Source organism: Medicago sativa, chromosome 4 (assembly GCF_051527215.1).
Source record: "Medicago sativa cultivar Bolivia chromosome 4, Bolivia_mono, whole genome shotgun sequence".
NCBI lineage: Eukaryota > Viridiplantae > Streptophyta > Magnoliopsida > Fabales > Fabaceae > Medicago > Medicago sativa.
Window position 1 is genome coordinate 71,446,001 of NC_140752.1, and position 11,109 is coordinate 71,457,109.

The window sequence follows — 11,109 nt, forward strand, 5'->3', positions numbered from 1 at the left end:
ATATCGAAAGTATCACAACATTTTTCGATGTGCTGAATGAGTGAAGCGAACTCTCCATTTATAGGGAGATTTCGTAACGAATCGGAAGCGACTTAAGTATATCACTATGTTAGTGCTTTATATGTCAAATGGAGTAGTAAATTTTAAAAAAAAATAAAAATAAGTTGATTGAAAATAATCGCATGTATTGGTGTTGTATCGGAGAGTCTGACACATATCTGACATCAAACACACCATTGGTGTTGTATCGAAGTCTGACACAAATCTGACATCAAACATGCCTATTAAAAGTGTCAGTCAGAATTGTAGGTGATACAAAACTAATGACTTGTTACGAATTCCAGTCACTTACAAATAACCATATGAATTTATCACGTCATCTTAATTAGTTCCATAGACTTCCCCACAAAAAAACAACAACAAAAAAATTCAAATTTTGAACGTACTGAATAAGTTATATAATTGAGAAGGTTTCCTTTCCTTCACGTAGCTAAGCTAACTAACTAGTATACAAAATCAATGGCGGCTGGTTAACATTAGTCTTGTATGCATTAGGCAGGTCATCATTCAACAATATATGCGTTTTCACCAGGAAAAATAGTTGGAATTAAAAACCATAGCATTAATTTTCCTTTGAGTGATTGACGGGGCTCAGAGTCTTTAACCCTGCAATTAGTACTAGGAATAGTATTTGTTTCTTCTTATTATTATGCATATAAATATGGACTAGCAGGTGGAATAAGGATATCAGAGCTGCATACTTGGTTTATACTTTGGTATAATTCAAGCAATACACTCATTAAAAGAAACTCTTTGATCGATCATGTCTATCATTTTTATACTTGTTGGTATACTGTCCATCGGACTAAAATTTCCAGGTCTGTATTGCATTATATTTTCATTTTTCTTTTGCTTTAGGGTTAATAGGTCTTTACCCCTGTAATATAGGTCATTTCCAGTTTCCCTCCTGAATTTTTTTTTTTGATTTACCCCCTGTAAAAAAAATTTGTTTTTAATTACCCCCTAATAGGCCAAACAAAAACGAAAATTTCTTAAAATAAAAAATAAAATCGGTTTTTGTTTGGCCTATTAGGGGGGTAAATCAAAACAAATTTTTTTTTTTACAGGAGGTAAATCAAAAAAAAAAATTTACAGGGAGGAAAACCGAAAATGACCTATATTACATGGCTATTAACCCTTTGCTTTTCATGATATGTTTAAGAATGCTAACTCGAGCATCATTTTGTTTATATATTTTTATATCTAGGATTTGACTTATAATAATGTGAGCATCAATATATTATGTCTCTATTGTTAAAGCATAATGATTTGCTTAATTACATGTTTATGCACTCTCTTTTTATGAACATATCTCTACCTACTCTATACATATTTTTACAAGTATTTTTATATGTTTGTTTTATAATTATTTTGAATATGTGTGTTATAAACTATTTTATGTTGAAAAAATTAATTAATTTTTACTTAAAAAAATTATTTATTAACTTTTAGTATATATAAATTTTTGAAAGGTTGTTTAGTCGCGAAGCTAATTTTTTTTGTTTTTGACGGAGCTAAATATGGACCTCTCAAAAATAGTTCAAAGTGGACCGTTACCATATTCAGTAAATTTACTAAAAAAACAAAAATTAGCGAGGAAAATTTAGTGAGGAAGAACATAAAATCTCTCTCTAATTCAGTCACTAAATTTTGAAACCAAAGAATTTGTGAGGTATTTTATTTTTCTCCATCACTAATTTCCCTACCTAGTTTTGCTTTTCCTAGTAGTGAACAAATATTTTTTTTATCAAGAATAATAAATTTTATATTAATAAAAAAATTAAGAATAAATATAATATTTTCTTAAATTTTACTATTAATAGTTAAGTCCACATTTGGATAGGGTCGAAAGGTGAATTAGTTTTTTTTACTCATAGTCACAAAATTATTCCTTATAATAATTAAGCTTATTTTTTTTTTTTTGGTACAAATAATGAAGCTTATTTAACCAAGTAAGTTAATAAAAATATAAAATATTTAGGAAAATGATGTCATCATATTGTTGTTTTCGTTATTAATGTATCCATTATGTCATTTTTTTTGTATTTATTCGTATTATTGTATATATTACTTATATAATCAAATATATCGTGAGTTTAGCTCAGTTGGTATGGACAATGCATAAAAATATGCAAGATCCGGGGTTCGAACCCCGGCTATCACAAAAAAAAAGTCCTATTTCACAAAAAAAAAGTCCTATTAATTACAACTTTTGAGTTTAGTCTTTACATTACAGTCTTTACATTACAACTTTTAATTACAACTTTAGTCTTTACATTACAGTCTTTACATTACAACTTTTGAGTTTAGTCTTTTACATTACAACTTTTGAGTTTAGTCTTTACATAAATTTGTCCATTTTTATTTCTATTTGTTTTTTTTAAAAAAATTGAGTGTTAGTTTTGTATTTATTCTTTTAAAAATAAAATATAAAATAAAATTTAACAAAATTTATGTAGTGCCTAAACTTTCTATTTTTTTTTTAGAAAAATATATGGCCTATAACTTTAGAATTTACAATTTTATACGGACTTAAAATATAGTATTTAATATTTATGTATGTGTGTTCTATATCATCAAAAAACCTTATATATACCAGTAAAAACTAAGCTTCTAAGAAAATTTTAATTACAACTTTTGAGTTTAGTCTTTACATTACAACTTTTGAGTTTAGTCTTTTACATTACAACTTTTGAGTTTAGTCTTTACATAAATTTGTCCATTTTTATTTCTATTTGTTTTTTTTTAAATTGAGTGTTAGTTTTGTATTTATTATTTTAAAAATAAAATATAAAATAAAATTTAACAAAATTTATGTAGTGCCTAAACTTTCTATTTTTTTTTTTAGAAAAATATATGGCCTATAACTTTAGAATTTACAATTTTATACGGACTTAAATTAAAATATAGTATTTAATATTTATGTATGTGTGTTCTATATCATCAAAAAACCTTATATATACCAGTAAAAACTAAGCTTCTAAGAAAATTTTATGTCATTGTTTATTAAAGTTTTTATCAAATGAATGATCTAGAATTAAAGTTGAATATAAAATTCAATTCAAAAATTTTATAGGGGGTGTCCCACATTAAACCTATGAGAAGAGCCTATGGATTTTACAGGGGATGTCCCCCATAATATTTTATCAAAAATATTTTATTGAGTTCATATTTTCTTTCATTGTATCTCTTTTTTTCTTGAAAAAAAGCATAAATATATGGGATGTCTTCCTTCAACATTTTACACCTGCACATGGTATAAATTATTTTACAACAGTAAAAGCTCTTTAGAGCTTGAAATAAATGCAACTTGACATTAAAAATTAAATTTTTATTGAATTTAATCAAATAATTTCAAACCCATAACTCATATCACTTAATTTTCAAAATACGTACACTCTCACTACCAAAAAAAATAATACTTACACTCTAAAATTTATCTTCAAAAATTTATCCAAGATATTTTCCTATTGAAAATAATAAAAACAATTTAAATAGTATCTGTTTTTTTTAACTTGAATTTGGTTTTAAATCATTAACTTAAACCTATCTTATTTTATTGGCGAAGGGATGGCAGCATTTTTTAATTCCGTATAGATTGTGTAGTGTAATTGGTAATTCTTATTTTATAAATTGTGTGTCATGTTTTTAATATCTGTAGTATTTCAAATCACTATGAACGATGTATTTTCGCACTATGAAGTGTTTCAAATCATGTGTCGTTTTTTTCTTTTTCCGTTTGGTGCATATTGGTCTGTAATATTGCATGTATTATATTAAATGAGTTTAATACAACCGATCAACTAAGATTTAATTTTCGATATTAATTATTACTAGGCTTTGAAACTTTATATCGAAACACTTTGAATATCTTGATTTCATATTGATGGTGTAGTGTAATTTGTAAACTTTATTTTGTAAGTTGCATGTCATGTTTTTTAACCTTATTTTGTTGTTTATGTTGTTAAATCATTTTGAATTTTGTTTTCATTATTTTTATTTTATCCAATTCTTCAAAAAAAAATATTTTTATTCTGTCCAAAATCAAATTATATTATTCGATAAAAGATACGTTAACCCGTGCAAACGCACGAGTGTTACACTAGTAGCCATACACCTACCTCATAAGTGTGAGGCCTCACCCTTAAGGATGTGTAACTTCAATAAAATAAGGTCCAAATGACTATGTCTACCTTTCAAGGGACACAATAAATTGTCAATTATGAGAGTTCACATTATAATATTTTGGGAAATGCTCATTTGTATCCTGAAGTCACAAATTTAGAAGTCAAATATAAAAATTTAATATCTTGAAAGTTTAAAAACTTGTTTTTTCAATATAAAACTTATGTTTTAATTCTTTTTTTAGATCTTTAGCTTGTGCCTTTAGGGCACAAGTTAGCACGACTCTAATATTTTACTGTGTATAAGTGGAATCTTCAAAACTAAAAGTATATCTTGATTGCAATTCCATTTTTGTCAACCGACATTTTGCTCAAGGGAATGCAAATTTCCACAGAGGTTTGTTATTTGAACTATTTGTGGGACAATTGACGAAACAATCAAAGATATACAAAGAAAATTAGATATTGATACAAAATAAAAATAATAAAAAGAACATAATGTAAGTTTGAGATAAAAAGTTGTTACAAAATGATAGAATCAAGTGTTATTAGAAAAGGAATCTCATTTCTCATTTGTGCATCTACATTTTTTTTTTACTTCGACACAGTTGTGTTTATATCCGAGTAGATAGAATTACAAATATTGTTCTCGTGAACTTAACTCAGTTGGTAGGGACAATGCATAATATATGTAAGGTTCGGAGTTCAACCTCGGCCATCATAAATATTAAAAAAAATGTTTTTTTTTGTTTTAAATTTGAAGTCCAGCTCACTTTAGACAATTATTTTATATATAGTAATTTAATTTAATTACTTAAAATTCTGAATATGTAGGTTACTTGTATTATAGGTTACGACGATGAAAAAATATAAAGGGTTAATAGGTCTTTACCCCCCTGTAATATATGTCATTTCTGATTTTCCCCCTGTAATTTTTTTTTTGATTTACCCCCTGTAAAAAAAATTGTTTGGATTTAACCCCTAATAGGCCAAACAAAAACCGATTTTTTTTTTAAGAAATTTTCGTTTTTGTTTGGCATATTAGGGGGTAAATCAAAACAATTTTTTTTTACAGAGGGTAAATAAAAAAAAATTACAGGAAGGAAAACCGGAAATGATCTATATTATTGGAGGGTAAAGACCTATTAACCCAAGTATAAATTAAGATTGAGGTTCAATGTCCAAGTTGCTAACAATTTTTTTTGTTGCCTAACAAACTAACCATCAACCTCTCAAGCAAGCGTATTTATAAAGAGGTTAAGTACCTGTACTGGTACACGTATGATACTTGTTTGGTACGATCTACTTTTTTAGTTCTTTCGTTGTGAGTGATGTTTGTGGATTTTTGATGTATTATTATAATATTATTTGTGTATTTAAGCATGTTGATTATCATAACCAAACACAATTTTTTACTTTTAAACTTTTTATTGTGATGTGAATTGAATAATTTAGTCCTCCCATGTTATACTATATAAAAACTCAAAATTTTTATTGACGTACTCCTACTTTAATTTATTTTAAACTACTGTATCTTATTCTCCGCATTGTTACCTTACGCATACATGTGCATCATAAACCCTAAAATTTGTCGTTTGCAACGACTCACACTTGGTTCGTTATTGTTACGCAGTTGTGCAATCCGTAGGAGTTTGCTATGGAATGCTTGGCAATAATCTACCATCAAGTCAAGAAGTTGTGGATTTATACAAGTCAAATGGCATTGACAAAATGCGTATATACTCCCCAGACGAACAAGCCCTTCAAGCCCTTAAAGGTTCCAACATAGAATTGATCCTTGATGTGGCCAAGGAAACCCTTTCTTCTCTCACAGATGCCAATCAAGCTACAAATTGGGTCCAAAAGTATGTGACACCCTATGCTCAAGATGTAAAAATCAAGTACATCAGTGTTGGAAATGAAATTAAACCTAATGACAATGAAGCCCAATACATTGCCACTGCCATGCAAAACATTCAAAATGCAATTTCATCTGCAAGTTTACAAGGCCAAATCAAGGTCTCAACAGCAATTGACATGACCTTGATTGGTAATTCATATCCACCCAATGATGGTGTTTTCACTGACCAAGCAAAACAATATTTACAACCAATAATAGACTTCCTAAAGAACAATGGAGCACCACTTCTTGCCAATGTGTATCCGTACTTCGCTTATATCGGTAATAAGCAAAGCATTTCTCTTGACTATGCTCTTTTTAAACAACAAGGAAACAATGAGGTTGGGTACCAAAACCTCTTTGATGCCCAGTTAGACTCGGTATATGCGGCTCTTGAGAAAGTTGGGGGTTCCGATGTGAAGATAGTTGTGTCCGAGAGTGGATGGCCATCTGATGGTGGAGATAGTGCCTCAACTGACAATGCTTCCACATATTATACTAATTTGATCAATCACGTCAAGAATGGGACTCCTAAGAGACCCGGAGCTATTGAGACTTACTTGTTCGCAATGTTTGATGAAAATCAGAAGACTGGTGCAGCAACCGAACAACATTTTGGTCTCTTTAATCCTGACAAATCATCTAAATATCAAACAAGTTTCAATTGAATAAATTGATAGTTTAAAAAAGATATGCAGCTAAATATAGTTAACTATGAATAATTGTGCCATGTGTGCACATGTTATTTCCATCTTTCTATGTATGTAATGTAATGAAATAAATAAATGAAATATCATATATTGTTACTTATGTAATTCTGCCATTGCATTATATTTTAGTTTGAGTTTGAGATTCTTTTTGAGCAAATTGAAAAACATATTGTTGGTGTTGAAAAATGTTTCTTTTGTGCATAGGAATATGGAAGTGAAATTTTGTGGCAAAAGAATGATCCTGATTGGAAGGTAGGTGAGTGAAGTGGTGTTGTAAAATTTGTGATATTTGGAAGGGTTGATTGTGTACTGATGATCTGAAGGCCAAGGGATGGCTCTTTAAGCACGGGGTTGTTGCTAGTAAGTTATATTTAATAATTTATATACCATATATATAGCATAATTTGAAATTTACGCGGCCATACTATTTTTCTATCCAAGATATATAGAAGTATATATTTATGTTGCTTCTTCAGCAAGTAAAAGGAATAATATTCGTATCTATCAAACGTCCTCGTGAACTTAGCTCAGTTGGTATGGACAATGCATAATATATGCACGGTCTGGGGTTCAAATCCCGATCACCACCAAAAAAATTCGTATCTATCAAACAGCTACAAGACATTCTTTAAAAAAAAAAAAAACAACTACAGGATATTATAGGATTATTATAATTTAGTTGAAACATAACTTATGCTATCATAAAACATAACTTATGCTATCATAATTTGTTGAAATGAAAGATCTATAATTATCACACGAAGAGTAGTAATGCGTTTACACATAGAAATAAGTTGCAAAGACAAAGACAAGGAGCATTAAACCACAAACTAGTCCAGAATAAAGTAATATAAACACCAAATTGAAAAATAAACTTAGTAGTAATATAGTCTTATGCAAGGTCACTTCATCGACTCGCAACATCGAAAATATTCTAGAATTCTAAATCATTGTTGAAAAGAGTCTGGAACCTGACATCATCAAAATGGAGTACAGAGGTGGTCAGGAATTTGGCAAGTTTCAGAAAATTCCAGCATTGCCTCCCACCTTTTGTTTTTCCGCTTCGGGGAAGCGAGCTGTCTGGTTTTATAATGACCCTATAATAAGGGAGGTGATTGGATCTTGGATGTTTAATTTTGTCAAGTCGACCAGACTTTTTGTAGCTACCGATTAGATTGTAAGTTATTTCATAAAGAACAAAAGAAATAACTACTTAAACAGCGGAAACGTAAATTAAAGGATCAAGGCATACCTCCAGCCATTGCTCCTGCTTGAAGAAGTTGAGGCTCTTCTAAACCTTCCACAATCTCACTTTGATGGTGTAAGTCTTCTGAATAGAGATGTTAGGCTTAGGGAACCAAAACAAATGAACTGCACTCCTTTATATAACTTCTGCCATCAAGAAGTTACTGAACGTGCAAAACAAAAACTGCTCCTCCACTCACTCATAATGGGCAGTTACCAAAATTAAGGGAAAGAATAAAGACCATTTTCTGATTAATGGGTAATTACCACTATGTGCACTTAGTGGGTAATTACCACTTATTTATTTAAATAAATAAATAACTTAATTAGGGAAAAATCCAACATAGATCCCGCAGAATTTTCTTGTAGTCATTTGAATCCACGTTGTCGGATACATTGAAAGAGACTGGTCCCATTTTCTGAGTTCCACAATGATTAAGATAACGCTTAAATTCAATGTAGCTTGAAACATCCACACGAGTCTTTTCCAAAGAGCATGCATTTGGAAACAATCTGTACTTGTACTTCTTGGTTGTTGTTGAAGTTCTGAAAGGAATTGGTTCTTCACAGGATGTTGGATGTTCAAGAATTTTGTCATGTTGACCCGACTCTGAGTTGCTTGAAACATCCATGGAAATCTGGCTTACGTCCCTACATAAGTTATGAAAACAAGGGTTTGAGGAGTTACAAAGACTTCTACAGTTTGAAATGAAGACAAAAAAGAAGATGGAATAATATTGGATGAATAGAGAGACAAAATAAGGAAGGAAGTAAGAGAGGACTTACATTCTCTTCTTCTTGATCTTCTTGTTCTTGGTGCTAACAGCTAACAATAATCAAAGGAAAAATATTATAAAAGAATATTCTAAAACCCTAATCCAAGGTTTTAAAAAACGGTCCATTACTGAGCAAAAGGTCGCGACAAAAAGGTATAGGTAGCCGACGTTACCGTTTTTCACCGTTTTTATAGTGTGAAGAAAAATAAGCCGTTACAGCCGCGACGAAACACCGTTACGGCCGCAAAAAAACACCGCCCATGACAATAGACACAAAATCCGGATATTTTTTAAATTGAGATAGACGAAAATCATATTTTTAGTACATATTTGATCATAAATTTCAAAATGTTATCTCCTTATCCAGTTTAGAACTCCAAATCTATCTATAGTTTAAGTTATTTACGTTACTATCATTATCAAAGAGTTGTGTTATGTTGTGATTAATTAACACCACGACAATCGTAATCCGTAACACAACATCTGTAACAACCGAAATCCTATACGATACCGCGACTGTTAAACCTTGCCCTAATCATCATCACAAATGATCACATTCATGGAAAACAAGTTGATTGAAAATATATTTTTAGAATCTTTTGTAACAAAAAATGCAAAGAAAAACATTGGAATCTTTTAACTAGTTTATGTTTTCAATAAAAAAAAAATGCATGTAAATATAGATGTACCTGAACGGCCACGTTTGGGGACTTCGCCTTTTGCAATTTTGCTGAACAACCTAGGGGGGAGAGGGGAGGAGATTGTCTCCAGTTTTTTTCTCTCATGTGTAATCTAAGCCCTCCATTAACCCTCTATTAAATAGGTGAGAGAGTGTTTTTGTAACAATAAAAAGGAGAGAGAGTATAATCAAAGGTGGATAGTTAAACACTGTAGAAAACTGGAGGTATCTCCACTGGAGATGATCCACTCCCGGGGGGAGAGAGAGAGCAATCAATTGACATTCAGAACAGAATATATCTATCTATCTATCTGATGAAAATATTTGTATCAGCACAACACAACCAATCTAATGAAATAACAAAGAAAGAATTTCAGGACTTACCTTCTAATCAAAGAATTTCAGGACGGTTGAGCCTGACCAGTAACTGGAAAAATAGAGAAAGAAAGCGTTCACAACTAACTACCACCAATAATCAAAGGAACAAAAAAATAAAAAACCAATCTTCTTAAACCCTAATCATCATAAAAACATACCTGGAGACGAGTGTGAGATGTGGGTTTGGTCCATTTGAAGGAGAAAAAGTGGGGGAGAAATTGAACGAAAAAGAAAAGGAAATCGATGAAGAAAAAGGGGGGAAAACTAGGGTTTTGTGAGAAATTGAGATTGTAGTCGTAGAGATATATTTATATGTGAAAGGAAAAAATAATGGGGTGCTGTATAATTCAAACCAACAGGTCTTAAACTGGGCTAAAATATCATTAGTATTTTGAATGCAATTTATTTTATATCAATCAACGTTTTGCCTAATAATCAATGAAGGCAAATTCGTAGATCTACTTTCTTTTTTAATAGAAACAGCTGTTTACTATACTCGTGTAGAGAAGTTTCGCCTCTTGGAAATGGTTTCAAGTTAAGAGTTATGCGTGTCTCTGCTCCTTATACGAGTGGGAGGTGCAACCTATCTTGTGCTGGTATCAGTAGGGTTTGAGGTGTAGTGGGTACGGGGCGGTGTTTTTGTGGGGTGTTCTGGCTGGTGGCCCATGCTCGGCGTTTGCCTGGCAGCTTGCTTTCCTTGCTGGAGGGGTTGGTGTTTGTTTTCGTGTGGCCGATCTTTTGTGGTGTCTTTTTGGTGTTAGTTGTGTTTTCTTTCTTCTAGTTTTTTCTCGTGTTATTTATGCCTTTTTGCTGTATCCCTTGCACTTCTCGTGATGAGTCTCTGTTTATCTTTATATGGTTCTTCTTGTATTTTCGGGTTGATTCCCGTGTTTTTCTATATATGATATATAGTTTGCCATTAAAAAAAAACAACAATGTCTAATAAAATCACATTTTTTTTAATATATATATATATATATATATATATATATATATATATATATATATATATATATATATAATTGGGACCAAAGAAAAATTATTTTAGCGGAAAAATATTCAATGAAATTTTAACACGTCGCCACTTTGGATCATTATTGTGTATTTTTTTTTTTTTTGAAAGAGTCATTATTGTGTATATAGTAGTTTAATTAATAGAAGACTTAAGTTTCTTGGTAAAAAAAAACGACGTAAGTTTCTCAATGTGTAGCCTAATGGGTTATTAGACTGAAAGAGT

General features: G+C 30.7%; 2 protein-coding genes across 2 annotated transcripts; one reads left to right on the forward strand and one right to left on the reverse strand.

Annotated features, from left to right (window-relative positions):
* The first annotated feature begins 746 nt into the window (after positions 1–746).
* On the forward strand, positions 747–6,899 carry LOC146931484 (glucan endo-1,3-beta-glucosidase-like). The gene is made up of 2 exons (XM_085702972.1): positions 747–878; positions 5,818–6,899. Exons 1-2 carry the CDS (start codon positions 824–826, stop codon positions 6,750–6,752), a joined length of 990 nt encoding a protein of 329 aa, XP_085559098.1. The 5' UTR covers positions 747–823; the 3' UTR covers positions 6,753–6,899.
* Positions 6,900–8,232: 1,333 nt separating this feature from the next.
* On the reverse strand, positions 8,233–9,550 carry LOC146931485 (uncharacterized). Its single transcript, XM_085702973.1, has 3 exons — positions 9,505–9,550; positions 8,826–8,865; positions 8,233–8,690 (listed from the first exon to the last, which is right to left on the reverse strand). Coding segments are annotated over exons 2-3 (327 nt in total). The 5' UTR covers positions 8,828–8,865; positions 9,505–9,550; the 3' UTR covers positions 8,233–8,365.
* Between the last annotated feature and the right edge of the window lie 1,559 nt (positions 9,551–11,109).